This window comes from Diadema antillarum, unplaced genomic scaffold (assembly GCF_040938485.1).
Source record: "Diadema antillarum isolate AM-2024a unplaced genomic scaffold, OU_Dant_1.0 seq00000979_RagTag, whole genome shotgun sequence".
In the NCBI taxonomy this organism is placed as follows: Eukaryota; Metazoa; Echinodermata; class Echinoidea; order Diadematoida; family Diadematidae; genus Diadema; species Diadema antillarum.
In genome coordinates this window covers 27770-54368 of record NW_027271819.1, presented here as the reverse complement: position 1 = coordinate 54368, position 26599 = coordinate 27770, and the positions used below count along the sequence as shown (strand labels likewise).

The 26599-nt window shown below is 37.9% G+C and overlaps 1 protein-coding gene across 1 annotated transcript; it reads right to left on the bottom strand.

The window, feature by feature from the left end:
• Positions 1-1677: 1677 nt before the first annotated feature.
• LOC139742076 (glutathione reductase, mitochondrial-like) lies at positions 1678-26599 on the bottom strand. The gene is made up of 11 exons (XM_071652635.1): positions 26199-26599; positions 17308-17423; positions 16036-16238; positions 13153-13207; positions 12560-12659; positions 11601-11687; positions 7669-7803; positions 6105-6216; positions 5301-5432; positions 4836-4969; positions 1678-4103 (listed from the first exon to the last, which is right to left on the bottom strand). Exons 1-11 carry the CDS (start codon positions 26391-26393, stop codon positions 3954-3956), a joined length of 1419 nt encoding a protein of 472 aa, XP_071508736.1. The 5' UTR covers positions 26394-26599; the 3' UTR covers positions 1678-3953.

The window sequence follows — 26599 nt, the reverse complement described above, 5'->3', positions numbered from 1 at the left end:
ATATAATGCATCAATCTGGAAGTTCAGGACTGTTTTGAGGAGTATAACATTATGTTAATGTTTGTGTATATCATGATGCACATACATAGTGCTACATTTCTTTTCTTTTCTTTCACTTGCCCAGTCAGGCAAGAAGATTTTCAAATTGTTGCAGAACTCTTGCCTGAACATGAATTTTAAATGTAAGAAACATATTTGGAAAGCACTTGTTAGTCAGGGCTTAAGAAGACATACTCATTTGAAGAAACAGCATATGTTGATTGCCACGCTTAAATGCATTTGAGTAATAAACATGGTTTGATCAAGTTTTGTGTTGCAGTACAGGAGGGTTTCAAGATCTTCACGTATGTGATGGAAGGTTGCTGAAATGAAATTAAAGTATGTTGCATCTGTAAACACTCATTATCTGGGGCTTCTGTATGTTTGACTTTGAGGGTTGGGGGGGGGGTGTGAAAAAAGATGGTTGCAAAACTGATTTGCTTGTCCAATGTGGGCAACCAATTTTTGTCACTGCCAAAACACTTGCCCAACTCTGGTTTTCACTTGCCCCTGGCAATCCGGCAAGTGCTTAAGGGGGTATGTCATTGAGCCGAGATTGTTTGCGAACCGAGGCAATTCTAGGGCATTTCAGGGTTCTTTAACAGTTGCAATCAAATTCATAAACAATTGCAATCAAATTTGCAAACAATTTTTCGTCATTGTAAACAGTATTTCAGTGAAATGGGTATCTCTGTGAGATATCCTTTTGTGTAACACCTTGACATAGTCTGTTTATTATCAGAAAGCTTCACTCATATGTTACTTGCATGTTTTGCTACACAATGCATTATGTACATATACACTGTATGTATAAAGTATTCTGAGAAGATTTATGAAAAGCACCATTTTTGGGTAAATTAATGGAAACCTGAACATGTGCATTCATGTGGACAATAAAACTTTACAACAGGTATATTTCTATTTCAGGAAAGTTTTTCATAGACTTGTTTCAAGGCATCTCCTCATGCTTCCCAGATACCTATAAAACGAAATATGATTGATAAATTATATTTTTTTTTAATTCTTTATTCTTATAATGTATAATATTTAGTTAAGAATTACTTATATTATTTGTTTACTAATTTGTTTGTTTTTATTTTATTTTGATATACGTGTATGTATACTGTATATGCACAGTTGACTACAGTGCACTCCCGTTATAAGGAACACGGTTATAACAAAATTCCACTTACAACGCAGTAAAAAATCAGGCCGCAACATGATCTATTTTGTGTATTTCTATAGTTTATTTGTTGGGTTATAACCAAATTTCAATATAACGAAAGAAAAAGGCCGGTCCCGAGGATGGTATCTGTACAGTTGTATGTGATTGTGACTGTATACAGACTGTATCATTGTATACATGTACTTAATATGCATTGCTTCAAGACATAGTACATGCACCATAGAGCTACATCACAGTCAAACTTACTTTTGAATAGTAAAATTGCTGGGTGTGTAAAATTTTGAGAGGATATCCAAGTAGTCAACAATAAATGTATTATAATAGAAAATATATCACTGAAAGTTTGTGCAAAATTAGACAAAGTTTGAGTTGAATTGGACAATCTGTTCAAAAGTAATTGATTCATAAAGTTGCAGAGTTGCCATGGCTGGATGACAGCAGTTTGTGATGTCACAGCAGAATGACATGACATGTAGATAAAATATAAACAGAATTTAGCATAAATTATCATACATGTATTTTTGCATTTCTAGCAAAACAAAAGGGCACTTGACCTGCCTCTTTCAGAAAGTTGGGGGAACAATTTTACCCTCAACATGTGTGTCAGTAACAAGTCACAGGAATTTGTAAATTTTATTTCTAAAAAAGGCATTATGTGAAATTCTCATAATGTTTTCTTTACATCGTTATTCATACATGACATCCTATGAACTGTAGCAGTCTTCACCAAAACTTTAAAAATTCATAACTTTATGCGGAATGTCCCATTTTCCTCAAACTTTCACTGATGCGTTCAACTAATATTGCTGCATTTGCTCAATCCACTAATTTATCTGGGTAAACTAGTCCTTTAATACACTTCCATGATTGTCACAGACTATTGAGTTGCACATAGCTGATAAGTACAATATGTATAAAAAACAACACACAGATTATAATCTGAATAAAATAGGTTCAGGATTTGAATGGATTTTGACACTATTTTTCCTCTGTATGGGGATAAAGCATCAGTAAGAAAAAGTGCCGCACCGAGCTGGCGTGTTACCCAACTTTTAATACATTGCCTGCTCTCGGTGATGAAGATCAGTGAAAAAATAAACTGCATCACTGCCTTCCACACTAAAGTGGGCATTAAACAGAGGTTAGAACTTTGCTTTGCACTGCTGGAATACAGAAGACAGATAACAGAAAATAGATTTCATACAATGTATCTCATAACAGCTGCTTTATTCACCACCATTCCTACCACATGTCGTCCACCGCTGCATCGTTATATTATCATTTGGAAAGACATGTATTCTTGCTTGACACAACCAGTAAACAGCCATTAATGGTCCGCTTACAGAGGTTTTGGTCTATTTTCTTCCTCAGTTTGTGCCTTGTTCCAACATTTGTTGCACACACAGATACACAAACTAGAAAGGCTCAAATATCACAAAACAACTACAAAAAAGGCCCTACAATTCACTCACTTCAATGGGCTCCTAGCCAATATATGTGTGAGTTATTTTGTTGAAATTAATTTAGAATTATTGGAACTGGGGTTAATGCAATAAATGTAACAGTTAATATATTTTCCCAAAAAATATCTGCAATTTATACACATTATCGCTCAAGATCACATGTAGGCTTATTATCCTGTGTCCCTGATAAAGGCACTCACTCTTTCTGAACACAATAAGTTATGGACAAATACACATATATTTATCTGAACAAATCTTATGCAGAATTCAAGGATACTGTAAAACATGATATATTCGCAGCATGAATTGGAACCGGCAGCCTTTTTCGTGGCATGAAATTTTCGCGAAGTGCCACTGGTGTTCAATGCATAATAGTGTAAACAAGGACTTTCGCGTGCATTTTAATTTTGCAAATCTTGGCGCTCGCGAAATTTGCGAAATTAAAGTGCATGCGAAAATTCCTTGTTTTACTGTATGGATCTAAAGCAAAAAGCGCAAAATCTACAACATGTATATCTAATACTTTCAAGAGGTCTATTTGGAAGATCTTGGTGTATGTATGATGTACCGGTGAAGAACAACGGAAACTACAAAATGATGTAATGATTTTATGACATTATTAGCAATGACACTGTGAAATTGTGCCAGAGACTGTGCAAATGTGTTAATTCCATTGGCACAAAACTGCACAAATACATGAAAAAAAGAAATCTAGAAAAGCACTTGTACAGCGCAGACCTCCACCAAGCAGCTCATTTCTATCCATACGTGCACGCCATAGATTGCCCAATTTCACAATACAGTACATAAGTCTTTTGTTTATGATATCAGCTTCTAGCTACACAGCCATGGCGCCTCGCCCAAGGAGAGCTTGTGCTTTGAGCACGTACAAAAACCTCAACACCTAAGTTCTTTGACCCTGTCTGCAAAAATATCAAAAATCCTTCAAAAAATCCATAAAAATTCCCGGACCACTACGAAAATTTATTCACCTGTTCCTCGTGTTATAATCAACTTTTCATCCAGATTCATCAGTAACTTTTTGCGTTATTTTGCAAACAGACAGACAAACCAACATTGATGAAAACATAATGTCCAGCCTTGACGGAGGTACAGTGTAATTACAATCACATCTTAGAAAATAGACTTACAATTGATATATTCAGTTCTGTTAGACTAAGCATCTGATTTGTGATGCTATTGGGGTACATGTTCATTATTTTACTGCATACGTCGAGAGACGAATATTAGGTAGTGGGTTCTGTTTAGCGCATGGTCACAAGTTCTTCGGATGAGGTTGGGTGGATCGCGACGGTGTCGTCAAACTGTGCCTTGGTGGCGCCCATCTTGACGGCTACGGAGAATCCCTGGAGCATCTCATCACACGCCAATCCCTGCATGTGGAGACCCACAACCTGGGAGGAAGGGAGGAGAGGGCGGAGTCATGACTCTTACACCTGTCACAGGACCAACATCAGCAACGCATACCGCATAGTGTCACAGGTTATGTGCATGTGTGTGTGTTTGTGCGTACTGACCATGACCTATTCCTTTTTTAAAAGCTAAATTCAAGAAAATCCAAAACCTGGGTATCTACGGTTTACATTCATTGATTTCACTGGATCTTCACCACCAGCTCCTTGATTTCTTGTTGAAAATTACTGTAAAACACGATATATATGCATCACGAAAATTTTGCGAATTGGAGTCGATGGCCTTTCTCGCAGCATGAAATTTTCGTGATTTGCCATTGGCATCAAATGCATATTGTGTAGGTAAGAACTTTCGCGTGCATTTTAATTTCATGAATGTTGCCATTCGCAAAATTCGCGAAATTAAAATGCACGCGAACATTCCCCGTTTTACAGTACAGCTGTGCAGGTAAGCAAACAATGCGATTCACTTGTAATTGAATTCACTCTGTCTTTCTCTGTAACTTACGAGCTTATCAAAAGTTTTCTGAGAAGAGCTTGCAAGATGTGACTATGCTTGTAGAAAAGAAGAATAAAAAAATCTATATTCAAACTGGACTACATCCACTAGGCCCATTTTGGATGATTTGTAAGTTACAGTAGGAAGGGCTGCAAATGTAACACATCTTTCCAGGAAATGGGAGAAAAAAAAAATTGATATAAGGTGAGCCCTACCTTCTCCTCTGGTCCTGCACAGACGAGTTTCATTCTCGTTTTCTGCTCCCTTTCCGTCATGGCAAAGTACAGGTTGCGAAAGGTTGACTTGTACACCTTGATACTATCTGCTCCAAACTTTGCTATGGCCTCGGCTTGAAAAGAGATGAAGGGAATATATCAGTCTGTTATATTAGATGAACAGTGTTACATGTGCGAAGGGATTCAAGATATTCTGTTCCAATGAGAGAAAAAAAAACCACTTTGTTTCTGTCAGAACATTACTTTTTTTAATATTCCTTCAGTTTCAGATTTCTAATGATAAATGGCAATTAAAAGGAGATTTACCAGTAGGTACACATTGTACTCGAGGTCTGCCAAAGCAAGTGAAGATGTAAATTCTTACCTTTTGTCAAGCCAACCGTGGAAAAAGACTGATATTTGAAACTCGAGACATCTACAAAGACAGCAAAAGTAAATTCTTACCTTCTGTCAAGCCAATAGTGCCAATGGGAGGATGCGAGAACACGACGGTGGGAATGTTAGAGTAGTCTAGTTTCAAGTCTGTCTGGTTGTTAAACAGCCGGTGAGCTAACCTTCGGCCTGCTGCAATGGCAACTGTTAAAATAAATTGAGGACAAGTTAAACATCAGTTACAGTACGCAACCTGTGAAGATGATCATCTCTTCTTCGATACACCAGCTGGAGGTGTACAATTTTCAATCTCCAAATTAACAAAACGGCATATGATTTAGAGTTATGTACTATTTCTCGTGGGTACCAAGATAGCTAGACTAATCTATCACCCTCTGCTCGTACATCCAATAACATATCACAAGTCGGTCACCAAAAGGTGACCTATTCCCTGTTTTTTTTTTTCATCACGTGAGAATGACTTGTCAGCGTGGTTCTGGCACATTTCAAGTGCAAAGAAGACAGAGAAATATCCCTTTGAATTAATCCAAAACCACAAATAAGCAAAAAATAAAAAACAGCATAGCTTTATTTTCTTAAACTAAGATTGAATGCATTTTTTTTGCATGATACATGCATCAAACCCGAACAAATTACAGAAATACAGACGCATTCAGTAACCTAAACATTTTATACATTGTAACAACAACTGAACTGTCATGTAAAACTCAGTCTTTTCAGGGTTTTTTTCCCATATTTAGTATTATATTCTGTGAATGACTTAAAGAGCAAACCATGGTGCTTCATTCACATTAAAGCCAGTTTCCATTAACTTGTCATTTTCTTTTTCTTTTTCAAAACTTCCAAAAAACCTACCTGGTGTAAGAAGGGCCTTCCCACACACATCACCCAAGGCATATATGTTTGGAGTCGAGGTATTCTGGAACTCATCCACAACAATGTCTCCTTTGGCATCTGTTTTAACACCCTATCAAATGAAAGTGAAGAGTGAAACAAACGGCTATTCCAACAAAATAATAAAAAAAGCATATAAAATATCCCATCTTTTACTGATGTCATTGAGGAGTACCAATTTGATGCTTTTGTAAAAACTCTGTATCACATACAATTCCACTGAACATATTAGTACAGCAGCATCTCCTTTAATTACTTTCTTCATTTGAGATCTTGTATTGAGGCTTTTGAGAGATTTGCACGGATTGGAATTTATTTTTTGCGTTTAATGTAATTCATGACGAAAAAGGAAAGATCACAGGTTAACCACAATCAATGTGCACAGTTGAATGGAAATATTGTGGAACCCGAGTAAAATATATAATTCTCTCCACAATTTATATTTCCTTGTCAGTAGGGATGAATTACTTAGTCGTGTTTGGAAAAAAATGCACAGAAATGCATATGATGACTAATAAAGGGTGCTTCCACTCCCTTGATAATGTAAATTCAAGAAAGCATAGAAAAAAAAAATTAAGAAAATTACTTTATATCTTTGTTGTCGTTTCTGATAATGTATGTCTGTGCCTCATTCCAAATCAACATACAGTGCACTCCTGTTATAACGAAATGCTCGGGACCGGCAGTTTTCTTTCGTTATAACGAAATTTCGTTATAACCGAACAAATACAATATATAACGAAAACAAGGAAACCACGCATACATATCATCAATTCTGTTTGCTGAATACTCATCATACACTGGAAAGATATGTGAAATGGGATGGGATTATTGTATTACAATATTAAACGCAAGTTCCCCTCAGAAACTGTGCGTGACACACGGAGCGAACACACGGTGATGTGAAGCGTTCGCCCATGCAGAAACGCTATAAATGCTTGTTCTGCTACGTATTTTCGAAAGCAATTCGCATTTCGTTATAACGGAGCACATTTCTTTTGTTTTTCTTTGTCAGTGGCGCTCGAAAAAGACTTCGTTATAATGAACATTTCGCTATAACCGTGTTCGTTATAAGGGAATTTTGTACTATAGACTTTAATGGTGATAATTTTGGGACCAGAAGTTTTACTTCGTTATAACGAAATTTCGTTATAACCGTGTTCGTTGTAACGGGAGTGCACTGTACTTTTCAAATTCAAATTTCATATATATTCTTGTATGCTGAAATATTGGAAAATACTCATATTTGCATTTCAGATCTGTAAAATATTACAGTTTAGAACAGGTATTGTCTTTTAGATCAAAGGGAGATGAGCCTTACGAATGAAAATCACAAAAGACACCTCTCATATTAGGAGCTATATGATTTTGCATGAACACATGAGATACTTCAACAATTAAACAAAATACTTCAACAATTAAACAAAATACTCCAACAATTTAACAAGATCAAAGATTACAATTCAAAAGTGATACTATGGTAGCTTTAAATGTTCCAGTGCCAAGGAGGTGTTGTATCCCTTACCACATGTTCCAGACCCAGATTCTTGGTGAGTGCATGCCTCCCTACAGCCCAGAGCAAACAGTCAAAGCCAGAGAAGGTCCCAGCCGTCGTGTTGTAGGTCAGCGTTCCATCAGCTTCCTTCACCACGGATACTGGCTATAGAATGATGGAGATGAACAATTATGAATAATATTGGCCACCCAGCAATTTACATCAATAAAGCCAATTCTCGGTATCGCCAATGCACAGAAAATTTCTGCGCACGCTGAAGAGCCCTGTCACAGATGCACTGTGGGATTCCTTGGTCCCTTGTTCGCTTCCGGTTGTCTTGCGTGCGTCACAGTTCCCATACGATTCAATGGAGTTATTTGTCTGCTTTTCCGTTGTTACCCCTTTTTTTCTTGGCTATGATACAGTTTATTCAAAAAAGAGTTGAAAGTTTCTAAGTTTTACTGATTTGCGGTCACTAGAGTCATGGTTCACTACTGCAAGGCTTCAATGTGTTGGTCACATGATGGAAAGTGAAGAAATCTTCAACAAAAAATACCTCTGGATAAACACAGAGCGTGATCTGAGTGCATGTGTAGCCAAAATTGGGACAAGTTTGTCCTGTGAGCTTTCCCATAATACATCTAAAACGCTGCTCACGCATGGCACCTAGGTATTGGTGATACCAAAACTTCACTGTTAGCACTAGTCTGCAATGACCGTCTGTATAAACCACAAACTTTATATAATACCTGTCAGCAGAGTAGTTGTAAACAGCAGCAAGCAGAAAGTAGTAATTTACATGTAAATACTGCAAGAAAGTCTTTTTGTAGATTTGGTTGAAAAGAAAACAATCGCCTATATTACATTTCAATACTCATCTGGTGTGTGCATGAATATTCATAACATAATTTCCATGAAGATCTTTGCGGTTTTTAAATACCTTAGCTCCAAGTCAATTTCAAGAAAAGATCTGCAAGGGCCCTTTATCCTCCATGAGTTGTGTGGACGTGCATGGGTGTGAATGTATCTGTATATCTATGCGTGTGTGCATATGTTTATATGAGTGTGTGTTTGTTATACATACTCTGAATTATTAGTTGTGATGAGAAGCTACAGTGTACTATCTTCTCCTTTTATTTTTGAAATGTGTGAAAAAGGCAGTTATTCCCAGATTCATGATTTATCTGGCATGAGGTTCAGTCTGTAAATGATACACTGTACAAAACATAACACAGGAATCAGTGGTGATGACTCAAAATAAGATAACCATTAGTGGCTAATTAGCAACTTAATACCTTTCTACTTTGGTTACAGCAACCTGTCAGCCTACAATAAATATTTTAAAAGAAAAATATCAATGACTAGAATTAATTTCAACACTCATACATCATATTTTGACCATTGTTGGGTAAATAAATTCATGTCGACAAACAAACCATAGCATTATGCTTAATGACGAAGATTATTTTATATATCTCATATGATAATGATTGGTATTTTAAAACTTCAGGAACTGACTTTCAAGGATAGCACAGAACTGATCTATATTGAAGAAGTTGAAATAAATAAGGTTACTGGGCATCGTATTTGACAAGCTGAAATCAGAATGTACAGTTTGTTCAAGGTATTAACTTTGAACAAAATAGCAAAGAAGCAAAGCTTTTACAACGACGTCAAAACAGACAACAGAAGTCCAATATAGATCACTACACAACTTCATTCACTGAGGTCAAGGGGACAAATTATTGGCTGACTGGGACTGAAGGTTACAGACCCATGACTGACCATGTGCAATCTCCACACTAGGCCAAGGCCAGTGTGGACAATTAAGTCTCTGGTAGATGGCCAAAGAGATTATTATTTGATAAGTTGGACTTTGATATTAGGATGGACAACAGTGCATGGCAAATTAAGGCTTTTAAAGGATACATTCACAAAATAAAATTCCCATTGCCAGAGAAAGCGACTACTGTACGTGTATATACGCAATTTATTTAGCGTGTCAAATTTTTCAGGATTAGGGACTTGGATTGGGAATTTTGTCAATTGTTAAATTCACAATCATGGAGTATGCTATTATTCTGCATCTTATGCATGTTCTGCGTAGGCCCTACTGTGTAGTAGTACCCCTACAGTATGTACACGTGTACATCACATTCATGTCAAGATCAAAGTTAATATTTTTGTATGATGTTAAATTTGCCAACAGCACCTGACCTATGAAATTTGTGAAAATAAACCCCCAGGAAATATATGGCGTAAATATGGAGTTCGGCAAAAGTTAGTAAATTTGCTGGATTTCAAGTAACTCCCTTCTGTGTAAATCGCACAAGATAGTTCTACGTCACTTCAAACACTTTGGCATATTTCCTCTTTGCACAGAACTCGCCTGTTAAAACATTAATTTTAACACCAGTATCGAATATACTTGTGTGGGCAAAAGTAAGAGGAAATGGCATTTCATTTCTGCATAACACCATCACAAGCCATTTACATACTAGTACATCAATCACTCTTCTAGCACTGAGCTGCAGTATTTATGTCCGTTGCAAATAACTGCCCTGTTTTGAAACTGAGTGGAAGAAAGATAAACTAAACCAAAGCATTAATTACAAAGGGTTGAGATTGTGAGCGAAAATTTTACATCATTTCAGTTCTTCCAAGCAGTAACAACTAAAATCATGTTGATGACTGGAGAATTTCCACTGAGCAAAAAACTGTGATATAACTGAAAGATTGAAACTAGAAATGTCGCTATGGCGACTGGTATGCCTCCGCCATAATGCATGATTCTCCTAATAGGTCTAAATAGTACATGCGGACAATGTGTGATTACATTTTCACAAAATTGGCAAAATGTTAAAATGACAAGTTTGTCACAAATGTGTTGAATGCTCACCTTCCTTGACCTATATAGGTTTAATTGGATGAATAGGAGAGCATGCATTTGGGATTTACAGACTTTAACTTGACTTTGACCCATTCATACATTTATGCATGGAGTAATTTTCAAGGTACATGGAGAAAAAGTGCAATTTCTGTATTGAATAGTAAATTGTTACCATTTTCATCTGGCCTTTGACACTAAAATTCATAAGATAATCATTGTCAGGCAGAAGATGCATAGATATGTAGTACGTTTCAAGATAACTTGAGCCACTTCCGAGACATGGAGGAAAAAATTAGTTCAGCAATTTCACTTGATCTTTGACCTTTTGACCTTTGAGGCAAAAACAAAAGAAAAAAAAACTTTCCAGAGAATCTCTATTAGGTTAAACATGCATACACTTAGTGTAAAAAAAAAAAAAAAAAAAATCCTGCTGGCATTGCATAAACATGAGGGAAATAACAACATTTTGAAGTGTTACCCTTGACCTTTGACCCCCGACCTTTGACCCTATGAACTCTAAATTCTCTAGATAATCACTGCCAGTCAGTACATGTATATATATACTATCTTCCATGAAGAGACCTTGAACAATTCCCAAGGTACAGAGAAAAAAGGCAAAGTTTTAATATTTTTGCTTGACCTTTTGACCTTTGACCTTTGACCTCATGACCCAAACTTTCACCAGAGAATCTTAATTGGTTAATACATGTATACACTAAGTTTCAAGAAAATATCTTCAGGCATTGCAAAGATATGATGGAAATAGTGAAATTCTATGTATTTGACCTTGACCTTTTGACCTTTGACCTTGAGCATATGCACCCAAAAGTTGATAGGCACAACTTCACCCCCTAATACACATACATGCCAAGTTTCATTAGGATACCTCAAAAGGTTTTGATAGTTACCTTGTCCACAAAATTCATTACGGACGGACGGAAGGACGGACGGACGGACAGACGGACGGATGGACGGACAACCCGAAAACATAATGCCTCCGGCACCACTTCGTGGCGGAGGCATAAAAAAGAAAAATGACATTCAAAGCAAGAAGAAAAGTTAGTTCACTTACTGAACTCTTTTTGACCAGGTTGATCCCTTGTTCCTCAATGCTTTCTGTCACACTGGCACTTATCATGGAGTCAAAGTTACGCAGAGCCTGAAATAAGGAGACAACATCGCAAAGGTGTAGTCAATCAGCCCTTAATTTGCATTCCACATCATTACTGGGGCGACAAGACCTCTATCTACAAAATGTCAAATGAGCAACAACAGCAAAAAAAGAAAAACCATGGCAGCCACTGCACTATACTAAATGGGATAGCCTTTCCTTTGACATGCCGTGGTGGAGCCCTTCATTTTTGGGGTAACACAGCTAGGAATTGGACAAGACATCACTTTGACTGATTATCCAACCATAAATCAAAAAGAGCCATTTTCACCAAAATTTGAGATACAAGGTCTTGTCACCCCAGCGGCAATATGCTTGTTGAAAGAAAACAAAATACGCAAGAGTCTAGATAAATTACCATCAACTTTAAAGTGAACATGAAAAATTCCCTAAATTCACTTTTAGCACTCTTGGCAAACTTCAAAACTTAAAATTTCTGTCTAAGAAATCTTTCTTCACAATGTAGGTAGCATCATTTAATACTTAGCAAGTTACATTATGCAATTCCTTATGCCATCCTTTTGTGTTTTATACAAACATAATATTTCTACTATGCCTTCAGCCAATGAATGGGGCATATTTTCATCATGAAATGTACCGGAACCCAAAATGATGACACTCGAGTTGGAATATCACATGGGTTTGAAGTTCTCTTAAACATTACGTTCAAATTGGGTACAATCAGACAAAAAGAATGATGGAGGATGGAGGTCTTAATTAAATTGAAAAAAGAAAAAGGTTATGGCATAATAACAAAAAGAAGAATAAAGAAACAAAAGAACAGAGATACTGACTATCAGGTAAAGGAATACAGTCACTGACTGGTGCGCTGAAAACTGTCAGAAATAACCTAAACTTACCTGATCTCTTCTGATGAACAGAGAGACATCACTGCCAAGCTCCTTCAGGATGCCTGCCATCTCCACGGCGATGTAGCCTGCTCCTACCACAGCAGTCTTCCTGTTGCCATGGAAACCAGACAGACAGTGTCATTCTACCGCATTACAAAGCTTTTCACACGGAACTGCTACTGTTCAAAATTTGTATTTTTGTCTCTTCTTATTTCTTCTATTCCTCCTCCTCATCCTCCTCATCCTCCTCTTCGACATTACCATCATCACCATCATCACAATGATTTGAATAGCACACTTTCCCTTTTTCTGTTTCTCTAACTTCCATCTCATCTCATCCCCCTGGTTCATTGGTCTCTTGTTATTGATACGTTATAAAACATAACTATGCAGTAGCAATCATACTACTGCATTATAGTGGTCATGATGTTTCAAGACACACCAGGTGATATAAGCACCAATCAAACAAATTAACTCAGTACATATGCTTCAAGCAGCTCTTCAGTAAAACAAGTGACTTGAAGATTCACATTTTGCTGGATGAAAGTGTCATGTTGATGGTTTGATAAAAGCAAGGACTCTTGGAATGAACATAGACTTACTTGGGGAGATTTTCAAGTTCAAAGAAGCCATCACTACTGATGCCATGTTCTGCACCTGTAAGTGAAAGACAGAGGGAAGTTGCAGACATTTTGGTGCTTACAATGCCACATAAAGATAATCTAAAATTCACTTTTCATTGTTCTTGCTATTACTGTACGTATAATTTTGTTGGAAAGTTCCGCCATACATGAAGGACCACTGCCATAGGACCAGAATGCCGATGATTATCAACCCTGTTCTGATCAGTCCCTTATAATTGCTATTGCTTTGTTTTATAACGGTGATTATGCTATGTAGAAGGGGTAACGTTACCTTGCAAGCCATTCAAGAGTTTGTATTAGCTGTAGTAGAGAACTATGACTTCGCACAGACCACCCCCCCCCCCCCATGGATTAAAGTCATTTAGGAATTTATTTGAATGATTCAAGTCGATGGAAAAATGATGCATATCAAAAATTTTATGTAAATTAAAACAGTAAAGTACACCTACAACTGTAGATTCTACCCTGTCCTTAACCCGATGAAATACTGGGCTTAAAAGTTTCATAAACTGTAAGCAACACGTACTGATCTCACAGTTTAATATACCACTAGAAGACCTTTCTACTACTTTGATTCTCAAGACCCAGCAACAGACACTATGTTAATAGCCAAAGTCTCTTTTCGAGGAAAAAGTTAGCGGCATTTCCTAAAGTTAAAATGCATATTCACTAATTCAACATCATTTAATAAAAGAGAGCAAAATAGAATATGAACTCTTAATTAGGACAGCTGCCTATCATTCATCAAACCTAATAATTGGTGCTGAATTCGATCAATGGTTCTATAATTTGTGTGCATTGTTGTGAGCCTACAACTGCCAATATCAAGCTGACTCATTATGAAGGAGGTATTAAAGGTGCATGGTCCCAGTGTTTTGGTCAAATGCGTACGCGGGCGCATGGTGCAAGTTTCCTATAGAGACCTACGCTATCGACTCCTCTTTAGCGCTTACGCTGTGGCCCACTTCCCCGAGTCCGAAGAAGTCCGATTCGCTGTAGTCAGTGGTCCGATCACAGTTCGGTTCATGATTCGGCTGAGGGGGATGACAGCTTCAGCAAACTTCTTTTGTGATGTCATAATAAGAAGCACATATGCACACACCCTGGCATTACTACAGACTGCGCGATGCGCAGAGAAGACAACGAAGGCAATGTTCCTTAGCAACACCTACGCACTTTAATCTTGATGACAGCTCAACTTCAGTAATCTTCGTATCAATGCTAACGGTGATCGGCAGTATCATCAACAGCGCCCTCTACACTACCAGGACTATGCACCTTTAAATTTTGAGCCAATTCATTAGATTGGATTTGCTCCTTCCTCTCTGAGCTCTCTGCCACAGAGAAATGTTTTAAAAACTGAATCATTATGATGAACATGATGCAGCCTTTTTTACATGATGCTTCAATATGTGGAGCAATCCTATCGTCCTCATCTCAAGATTTCAGTGTAAAGCCCCGGTCACACAGCACTCCACGTCTAAATCACGTACAAAAAGTTATGAAAATCTGGTGGACATGGTCATACGTGGCAATTTTTTGGTCAGTTTTGGTTTGGCCGTGCTTTGTATGGGTATGGCCGTTGGCGGCTGTTCCACGGCTCAAGCACTGCCTAAGCATGCCTAACCATGTCCAGCCACGTGTATGTACGCAGAAAAATCCATTTGTCAGTGATAAGCCGCTAAACACATGCTATTTCCCGTGATACCAACGAGGAACACGTGTCAGATGACCGTGCTCTGCCCGTGACAGACCGCTAAACTTTTGTGTCTTACCACGTCTCCCCAAGTTTTAATCACTGCCGGAACACAGATTATCACGTGTTTTTCATGTGTGTTGCACGTCTTTACCATGTGTGCCGCCCATGGTTGTCCGCGGAATATAATTTTGAGCAGTTCCAAACTTTTTACCGCGTCCGACGCCGTTTCGATTTTTCCCTCGTCCTGCCACGTCTATAAATCGACCGTAGCTCGTCTTAAACTCGACATCAATGCGAACAAAATCGTCTGCTTCACGGTATACCACTTTTTGAAGTGTTTTGGCCGTGATTAAGCAGCAAAGCACTGTGTGACCGGGCTTTAAGATGATCTGTTCACGTAACTCTTTTTTCTTTACTATTACTTATGTTACTTGTTGATAACATCCTGAACAATAATACATTTCAGCATGATTAAACAAACATTTATACAAGAATAGCATTCAGATAGCCCATTATACAATCATACGAAATAAAAATACATTGTAGCAAAAGCAAAAGGTGGTTTGAATGCAGTCTATATAACATCACTTGCAGAGAATGAAATGACCACATAATCTTCATTCCCTAAACTGATGCTACGTACAGCTCTAATAGTACACTAAAAGTGAGAATAATGAATCATTTGCATGTTCAGAATATCATCTATAAATCATACATTTTGTAGGTGTGTTTGTAAAGTGATATATCACATGAACACATGCCTGTATTTACTTTTATATCAGGCATTCCCACAATTGTTGTTAATATCAACACAGAACACAATGGAGAAAAGTTCATCATCTCACTCAGTGACAGTCTAGTGTGGAACATTCAGGAGAAAATTTGTACATGTATTAGGAACAAAATAGATGACATTTCATGCATGAGTTCTACACTTTGTAAGCTGGGTAGACTGACGAACAGTTACATGTTTTTCTAATTGATACATGGCTGAAGCAATTAAACTTCAAACAAGAGTGTAGTGTATGTGCTATATATGGTATCATCAAAAAATATATGAATATTTGTTTGTTGTGGTGCAAAACATAATTAATTAATTTTGCTATCAACATCATCAGTGATGAACTGGAAGATATAATTACCTGGCACATCTGGAAAGGTAGGTTCTCCACCAACGGCAATCATAGTGTGTCGACCTTTGAACTTTTGGCCATTGACCTCCACGCAGCCATCAGGGGTAAACTTGCCAAAGCCATTGATGTAGTCCACTTTGGCCTTACCAAGGTTTGCCTCATAGATGCCATTCAGACGTTTGACGTATGCATCACGCTTTGCCTTGATAACACTGTGAAGAGAGTTGACCCCTTGTTTAATGTTAAGAAGATTACACCTTTATTCTTGAAAAATAGGACATCTCAGTATTCTCTACAAAAACTGTGAAGTCCAATACCAAACTCCCTCAAGTTCTAGTAATATTTTCATCGGGTGATGTCAGTAATATGTCATGATCATAAAAAAAAACACACACACAAAAAACCAAACCTTGCACGAGTGTACAGAGCCATGCACAGACTCACAGATTATAATCAAGTCATGCAATTGTGAATGTTTGTACAATGTTTTTGTCAGTTTTTTTAATCTATATATGATGTACAGTGTATAATTATGTATAATGTATGTTACATCTATTTGTTTTTTGTTTTATTTTTACTTTTTTGCCAGTGGAGGGCAAATTTCTGGAATCATTTTAAATGACAAAAAATACCTTGTATTTAATACATTAATGGTAATTCAAAGACATTAATTGGGAAACACTTAAAACTCATATTCGTCAAGCTATCCACACAATATCCTCTGATAATTTCCTCAGAATTGTCAATTGCAACTTGCTGAGGAATTTCACCTTTGTATCAATGATATACTTGAAGTCTCATCAGATTATTCTAATTCAGAATATGAGGTAAAGAATGACTATAGTACAGATGAATTTAAAGATAATGTTTGAAATCCTATCAATCTTGTCATGTGGTACGCCTATTGTCAAGTTTATATCTGATACGGTCGAAAAGCACAATATGATAATATTACTTACACTTTATCTCGAGGGATATAATCTCTGGGAACGCAAAGTCATGCCAAACTGTATCCGTGTGCATATTCTGTAGTACTGGTATTTAGCAAGATGAGTGAAAAATCCGAGGCAACACTTGTCTCATTTTGAAAAAATTTCACTCTGTGCTTTCTTTGCACGAAGATTACCCCATTGAAGACGAGCCCTTGGAATATTCGGGCAGGTGTCTATGGGAAATGCGTGTCTGAGCAAAATCAGTCCATCCTCAATGGGTTAAACATCACTACCGGTACCACATTTCTGCAACTGGTGGACATGAATACAGCTGCACCATTATCCTTACCCCCAGTCAAACCCTTTGAAGTCGACGTCAAATCCGTAGGCCTTGTGGTCGTGGATCATCTCCATGTGCATGGCCGTATTGAACATGACCTTCTTGGGAACGCATCCCACGTTGACCTGCAGTGAAACATAAGGACATTTTGATCACCAGATGACAAGATAATTTAATGCTATACTGCCTCACCCCCTTGAGGATGAGTCCTGAGTATAATCGGACAAGCATCTATGTAACTATACACAGCCCAGTCGCTGTATAACTTCGCAAAGTGTCTGGTCGGGCTAGCGTCTATGGGAAATGCTTGTTGTAGCAAAATCAAACCATCGTCATCTGGTTAATGTGAGTCTACTACTCTTCTACACTATACTACAGAGTGCGCTTATGAAACCAGAAAGCAGCTGCACATATTTTTGTTATATGTGGGACTATCTAGGAACCTTGAACCTTAGGCTTGAAGATATAATCCCAATAGCTAATAGCAGCTTGTCCATGAAGCTAAACTGGGATGGGCGTGCGACAGCAGGTGACAGTGTTACAAACTAGGAGTAGGTGACCAGAGACTCCAACCCCAAGCACCTTCTGATCTGGAGATTCTCCCGCCCGAAACCACCCCTAGTAAACGGGAGACTCCAAGTTGATGTGTGCGAAGCGCCGAGTTCCCAGGGTTTTAGATGCTCTCTGGTGCTGTCTAAGGCTTATTTTTTCGACATACGATAGCAATAAGTAAGAAATCCTTTCCACCGGGAGACACACAGCCAGGGCGGGAGAAATCAAATCTCAAACGGGAGAACGGGAGATTTTGCAAAAATGGGCTTTCGGCGGGAGATCTCCCGTCGAAAACGGGAGAGTTGGAGTCTCTGGGTGACAGTGAAAAAGTTGAATGTAGGGCCTACAGCAAAAAAAGGTAAATGTGCAACATCATCTTCGAATTTCTTTGAGTCAGCTAGGAGAGGGGGCATTTTGCACATATAATGCCTCCTTGCATGCACATAAATCAATTGTTCATCCTAAATATAGAATCTTATCTCATTCGATCATCCCACCTTTCATAACATCAGTTCACATACCGTACATCAGCAGTAACAATTAGGCCCTACAGTCTCATTAAGTCTATGGTTATAGACTCTTCAACTTACATCAAGTTGTCGTAGTTGTTTGTTTGTTTGTTTGTTTTGTCCTACAGCATCCACATCTGGAGCACTGGAACTGTCCACCACCCCAATCATACATGTACATGTACCCGCCAAACACAAACCCAGGCTTTAGTTTAAGCCTTGTATTTTTGATAGGAAGCTTTAAAGTCACTGAATTCACGACAAGAGCATTTTTTATTTTCTTTCACTGTCAATTTTGCTCGCTCGTGCATGCATCATGCTTTCATTGACATTGTGGTGCCGACATTGTTTTTCTGTTGTTTATTTGCGGCTACTAACTCAGTAATCATTTTACAGTCAGCCTTCATACAATCATATTTGAGTAGGGCATACTCGTGAAATAGGCCCCACCACTGCGTATCCGTACAAATACTACAGCGGCTCGCCTGTTTATACTCGTGAATTCAGCCCCACCGTGTGGCGTTCATCGGTAGATAAGCATGGCGGTGGTAGTCCAGGCTAGGCTCCATAGAAAGTGCACTTAACCTCGTTTTTCGATATATACAATGTATTTTGATGGTTTCTTGTCAATTCGAGGGTGCTGATTCCAAATCCGATTGATGCCACTCGCGTAACCTTGAGCATTTTCGGCAAAATGCAAAAATCCAAAATGGCCGCCAGATATGTTAATTTGGCCATGATACTCCCATTTATGTCAATTTTATGACCGATTATTCCATCAAACTTTTTAAAATGTTTGTTCCTTGAGTAATTCTATTTGCACATGCAAGAAAATTTTCATTTAATGTAGGTACATTTGGTATTTTAAGCTTATTTTCAATTCAAAATGGCCGCCAATCCTATACTCATATACTTTACGAATGGCAAAAAAATATGCATAGAAATAAAAGACGAATTTGTTGTTTTTCCAGTCACATACCTACGCTGTTATCAAGTTTTGCATGTGTAATGCAAATCTGATGATTGCCACTTGCAACACAAGCAAACGAACAAACAAACAAACAAACAGAAAATATATTCTTTGTAATCTTATATGTTCTTCTTAATACAAAAATTCAAAATGAATGCCACTCATATACCCCTGTACAATATGAACGATAAAACACTTAATGTGCACAGAAATAAACGAATTTTCTCTTTTTTCTGTCATGCAGCAACACTGTTTATCAATTTGGGTGCTGATTACAAATCAGAAGAAATCAGAAGGTTGTTTAGGGCTGTTTTATCTGTGATGCAATCATCCAAATCTGGTTCCTCAATCTGAATTTTTCACAAGGAATTCGGGAAAAAGCCCAACAAAACTTGAATTGATGCCAACATCATGATCGTTTAAAAGGAATTATTAGACATGAACATTTGATGCTTACTTGCCTTGAGATGTTCAGCATCATAGAATTTACTCTGATTTACTGAAGCTAAATCTCAGATGATAACACAAATGAAATTTTCCAAATAACTGTCTAAAATATCGAACTACCTAAAATAACTCTAATCTTAAAGTGATATTATACAAACTGTTCAATCCCCTCTTCCGAGAAAGAACATGAGGCAGGGGAAAGTTGAAAAAAAGGGACCACCCCACTTCCTTCCCTCAAATCTCTGATATTTAAAAAAAAAGTTTTTCATGTTTACCCAGAGTATATGATTTGCTTGAAAATAGAAATGACAAATGACCTTCTGTCTGATCTGTATAAAGTACAATTGTAGATCAGATTTACCACTGGTTCTGTGATGGCGTGATTTTTCACCTACAGTGTATTTGCTCAAGGTTGGTTAAAATGTAACAGCATGAACTTGTTTACTTGCCACTGTAAAATTGGTTACAGCTCGTTATTCCGAAGGGTCGTTATTCCGAAGGCTCTTTAATCCGAAGATTCGTTAGTCCGAAGGTTCATTTTTTCCGAATTTCATGTTCGGATTAATGAATCTTCGGAATGACGAACCTTTGGAATAACACCACAAATGTTTGGATTAACGAACCCTTTTTCATTTTCGAATTAACGAACCTCTAGGTATAGGGAATTCGTGTGTTTCGGATTGACGACCCTTCGGATAAACGAACCCTTTTCCATTTTCGGATTAACGAACCTCTAGGTATAGGGAATTTTTGTGTTTCGGATTGACGACCCTTCGGAATTACGAACCCTCGAAATAGCGAACCTTCGGAATAACGAACAGCACCCGCAAAATTGACACATTTTTGTGTCTGGAGATGAGTACACTGCTCTTACCTTTCCTTCAGTGATGAATTGTGAAATTATTGAACATTTACCACTGTTAGTACAATGCAGGTGATTCATGATGAATATAATGGGATGAGTCCATATTAGTCAAGGGGCTTGTTTTACACCTGTTTGCCCCCACCTCTGCCGCTGTCCAGCCCTGCCCGACCGCGACCCCTGCAATCCTGCAATTGCCTTACAAGGTACTTAGGGGTCACTCGGTGATCTTGCCATAGAAAGAAGGTAAAGACGTGGGGACTTGCTTGAGCACTCCTTTACTGAAGATCCAAAGCCCAACCTTACCAGCAACCATCCACAGAGCTATCTGACAATAGACATGCTGACATTGTAGCCATGATAGGTGAAAGGCTTCACTGTTCTCGCGATAGATGGATTTTACCACCAGTTTTCTCGGAGTGATTGTCTTTACGTATGATGTGTAGGGAGGCTCTAAGATTTCTAAAGTGCTGCCTCATTCTGAAAGCAGTGCTATAACAACTTCACACTGCTTGTCCGTAAATTTCAGTCCTTGCAGCTAGCTTCAGGATGTCGCAGACCAACTGACTTAGGACTCTGAATGATGGCCTCCTCCAGGGTGGCTATATACTAACTCCACTCCTTTTCACATGGTGTTATGATAATCACTTCATGAAAGAAGTTTGCTCTTGCAGATGATCTTACCCTTACGTCTCATAGAAGGTCCTTGGATGACATTAGCCGAGTAGTGACCCATCTCAAGACAATAGAGGAGTAATTCTCCTTCTGGAGACTTTGCCTCAATCTTTACAAGATTACCATTAGGCCCATGCCTCCCACCTTAGCAACCATCTTGGCAACGCTAAATGTTCAAGGTAGCCTTCTATGGCAGGCATAGGCTAAGGAAGTTTACCCTCCTTAACTGGTGCTCAATCACTCTCCCTCCTTACGCTTGAAGCACAGGATGGCAAGTGTCCCCAGTGCCGTCTACGGGCAAGTCCAAGATAACGCGCATGTTACGTATGGGACATTCAGAGACTTTTATGACCTGAAAAATAGTGTTAATGGCCTTTGATCATATTGAACTTCATCATGGTGATTGATATCTAGAAGAAGTATAATCATGTAAAAAATTGAGAAAAATGACCTTGACAATTATATTCTAGAAGAGAAAATAAGTGCTGTTACGTATGGGACCAGAAAAATTTTGTTTTTTTGAACATTTTTTTCAACCTCAAAACTCTCTGAAAGTATATCATTCTACAACTTGTAACTCACTGTGATGAAAGTCACAACACTCAAGATTATCACAGGTAAGTTTCATGTCATGAGGCAAAAAGCTCTAATTACAGGTTCTAATTAAAGACAGACATGACGTGTTACGTATGGGACAGTTACGTATGGGACAGTTTGTCCCCCATTCATTTAGTGTGTGAAGAACCATGTTTATGGGTATTTTGCATAATTATTGAAGTAAAATCAGTTGAAACTACTCAAATACTGATCCAGATTGTCAAGGAAACAATATTCCCCAAATATTCATCATCATAATCATATTCAATCATATTTTTATATTTTTATGACCAACCTGGGTATGCATGCCCTTTGTCCCCCATTCGTTTATAGTGTGTGGAGAACCATGTTTATGGGTATTTTGCAAAATAATTTTGCAAAATACCCATAAACAAATTTTTGCATAATTATTGAGGTGGAATCAGTTGAAATTACTCAAATACTGATCCAGATTGACAAGAGAACAATATTCCCCAGATATTTACCATCATAATCACATTCAATCATATTCTATATTTTTTATGACCAACCTGAGTATGTATGCCCTATTTTTATCAGGATAGTTACTACTGAAAAATTGAATAGTTTAAAGTGTTTACTTCCATTGATGAAGGGCAGTTTGCCATTTAGTTTCAATAAAAAACAACTTGACACAAGAAATATTAAGTTTAATAAATAAGCAATACCTGCTGCGTGGAACCCCAGTGATCGAGTAGACATATGATGTCTTTCTATCAGTCAGGTCATTGATTCGAGTCACACCTCAGTATGTATACCCATGAATTTTGTTGTGGCTACTACTGAAAACTGAATAAGGACAATTTGTGTATCACTTGCAATAAAAAAAAAAATCATTTTACCCCCCTTTTTTTTTCTATTATATATATCACAACCATTTCAAATTGGATCTCCATCACATAAACTTTGAATTCCTCTAGTCTTAGGATTTTATGCTCTAATAAGTAATTCATATAATTGGTTTCCAATCATCTCTTTAAATGTTGACGACTGAATCCCCATTTCTACAAAAAAAACTATACCATCCCTTTAATGATGATTTTTCATTGTGTATTTTGCCATTTTCCCCTCCCCCTTTCTGAAAATTGTTCAGTCAAGTTCATGTATTGTTTCAAGTGTCTATAACTCACAAAGTAGCTACAATGTTGGGATGCTTTCTTCAGGATGATTGACCATTTGTATACTGAAAGTATATGAGAGACCTTCCCAGCTAGCTACATGCATTCACATGCAATATGTATGAGGATGTCCCATACGTAACGCATTTGTCCCATACGTAACATTATTTCAATGCCTAATAAAAAAAAATTCTTTAACTTTTTTTTCTTTTTTCTGTGGTATTTGATTTCTCTAAAAAATAAATTAGAAGTTTCCAAAAGGGCATTAAAATAACCTTAGCAATTTCAGAAAAAACCTAAAAAAATGACCTCATTTTGTTACGTATGGGACATCTCATGATAGGACATGAGCTAATTTACGTAATCATTTGCATAATCCCTAAATTTTCATACCAAGTTAAACTATGTGATGAACTTATTATGTCCACATATTAATCAAATATTATTTGCTTTCCTTTGAATTAATATGAATTTTTATAAATGTCCCATACGTAACGCTGTGTTTCACATTTATGCAAATGAAGCCCTTGAAATTTGCATAAATTTACATAATATCACTTTTTCCTCCACGGAAATCAAAACTTCAACTCATAAGTTTCAAAATGATACCAAACATGTCAATATTGAGCAAAGATGAAATTTAGCCTTCTGAGGGGACCTTATCTTGGACTTGCCCCTACGCATACCCTGATCTTGGCTTCCAATCATGATAACCTGATAACCTGACCTGGGGGCATTTCATAAAGCGTTTTGTCTGACAAATTTGTTCTCAGCCAATCAGATGCAATGGTTTTTAGGCTTATAACAGTTTGTCCAATATATATATATATATATCTGACAAAACGCTTCATGAAATGCTTCCCCACCCCCCCCCCCCCCACCCCCGAGAAACCTGCCATCAATGTGTCTGAAATCCCACAAGCCAATCATATCTCCCTCCCCCCTCTCCCCATCACTGACAGCTTTGACCCCAAAACCGGATGGTGCAGATGCTGGTCTGAGGCCATGGACTTGATGGACCATCCAAGTTACCTACAATACTGTCTCTGGCATGGCAACAAAGCCAGACTGCTTCAACGGGCTTTCATCCTGGTCCTATGGCAAAAAAAAAAAAATAAATCACCCTCTGACCCCTGAGGAAGTCATGGAAGTGCTGAACATCATCAGATGTGGTTGCAACTAAGGCAATTGCAGGACTGATATGCATCTTTAGCCCTAGAATCCTGCAAATTTGGGGATGATGTCGCCTGCTGCCAAACATCAAATTAAAGAGATCTTTGAAGACAATAAAAAAAGAACAGTTTTGGTTTTAAAGGACAAGTTCACCTTCATAAACATAACGATTGAGAGAATGCAACAATATTAGTAGAACACATCAGTGAAAGTTTGAGGAAAATTGGACAATCGATGCAAAAGTTATGAATTTTTAAAATTTTTGTTTTGGAACCGCTGGATGAGGAGACTACTACAGCTTGTGAGTCATATACGTACAACAGTATAAAGAAAATATAAAGAAAATTCAACATATTTTCACTTTTTTCGCATAATAAAAGAGCACTTGACTTGCCTCTTTCTAAAGGCAGGGGGAATAATATTACCCATAACATTTGTCGGTACCGATAACGAGTCGGGGGAATGTGTACTTTTTTCATAAGATGAAATTTTGTGAAATTCTCTTTATATTTTCCTTATATTGTTGTACGCATGTGACATCTAAGTTTTTCACACACTGCAGTAGTCTTCTTATCCAGCGGTTACTGCACAAAAACTTCAAAAATTCATAACTTTTGAACGGATTGTCCGATTTTCCTCAAACTTTCAATGATGTGTTCTACTAATATTGCTACATTCTCTCAATCCTTATGTTTATGAAGGTGAACTTGTCCTTTAAGACGAGAATGAATGACCTCATGATGTCAAAGTATATATAATAAACACATGTGAAGTGTGACAGAACTGAAAGAGGTACTTCACATTGGTCCTTGGTTTTGAATAGAGTTAAAGGTATTGCGTTTGGACAGTTTTGTTTATTAAATACCTTCACCAGTGTTTGTTGTTGTTTTAATGCAAGAAGAAAATCAAGTTTGCTTGATAACATCAAGGCGGTATAGTTTTAAATTAAATCATATAAAAGTGATGGAAGTGATGTGTAGCGCACTCATATTCTTTGATGAAACAGAATAATAGATAGGAAATTGTGTTAAACATCGTAAGGGTTACCATTCATAATTCCTAATCCTAGTAATAATCCTAATTCAGGTGGTAAACAAGGACTTTTGCATCACTAAAGAATAACTTTTTGTTAAGAACATCCTTCAGATAATAAATGATCAGCACTAGATCTTAATAAACAATGTAGCTGGATGTCAGAAAAAAAGAAACATCCAGCAAATTGGCTTTCTATTTCCACATATGTTTTTGCCATTCATATTGTACCAGTACAGAATAAGAGTGACGACCATTTTGAAGAATAAAAATACATGTAGGCCCTTTATATTGTAAGTGGCACCCAATATATTTGCGTTGCACCCGCAAATAACAGCGTACATGTAGGTACGGGACTGGAAATACAGTAAATTTGTTCTATATTTCCATGCATTTTTTTACCATTCATATTGTACATGAGCATAGAAATGGCGGCCATTTTGAATTGTAAATGAGCTCTAAATACCAAATAAACCTAGGCCTATATGAAATGAAAATTCTCTTGCAAATACAGATGGAGTAACTCTAGGAAAGGAAATGTACAAAGTTTGGCGGAATAATTGGTAATAGAATGCGCCTTTCACGGCCAAATTAGCATATTTGGCGGCCATTTTGGATTTTTGCATTTTGCCGAAAATGCTCAAGGTTACGCGAGTGGCATCAATCGGATTTGGAATCAGCACCCTCGAATTGACAAGAAACCATCAAAAAACATTGTATATATCAAAAAACAAGGTTAGGTGCCTTCTAGCCTGGACTATGGGGCTTTCTTCCACAGTATAATACTCGTGAATACGGCCCCACCAAACGGCGTTTACGCGAGATGCATACGGCGGTGGGGCCGATTTCCACAGCATAGCATCGCACGGGTGCACGCGCACTGCGGTGGGGCCTATTTCACGATTTTGTGGATTATCGGATTATCTAGCTCTAATGATTTGGCTTACACATGTTCCTCCGAGTCGCTTGTACTCGATCACAGCAGCGGTAACCCCGAACTCAGTTGCACGCCTGGCGCTGGCGATACCGCCGGAACCTCCCCCGAGGACCAGGTAGTCGTAGGTCTTCACCTCTTGAGCAGCCATCGTAGCCGTGGAGAACTGGCGGAGACTCCTTTGGAGCTGTCGCAACCGTACTAACATCTACGAGTCTCTCCGACACATACGATAACACAGCGCAGTTTCGTCGTTTTTCTATTCAACAAAAATGTGGTCTCGACTGAACACCACCAGGGCCCAATCGCCTGATGAAAAGCCTAAATACCTGAAGCTGCTCGGAACAAAGGCCGGCTATTGTGCGGGGTTTGTAAAACGGGGCCAGGGGTCGGCAATTCCGAAAGTCATGTTCC

Bases quoted from the DNA above. Each gene is read 5' to 3' on its own strand.
- LOC139742076 (XM_071652635.1), bottom strand. From the start codon at position 26,393: ATGTTAGTACGGTTGCGACAGCTCCAAAGGAGTCTCCGCCAGTTCTCC. The intron at 11,688-12,559 runs GTAAGTTTAGGT...TCCTTATTTCAG, and splicing joins TGTTCATCAGAAGAGATCAG to GCTCTGCGTAACTTTGACTC. The intron at 6,217-7,668 runs GTAAGGGATACA...TTCATTTGATAG, and splicing joins ATCTGGGTCTGGAACATGTG to GGTGTTAAAACAGATGCCAA.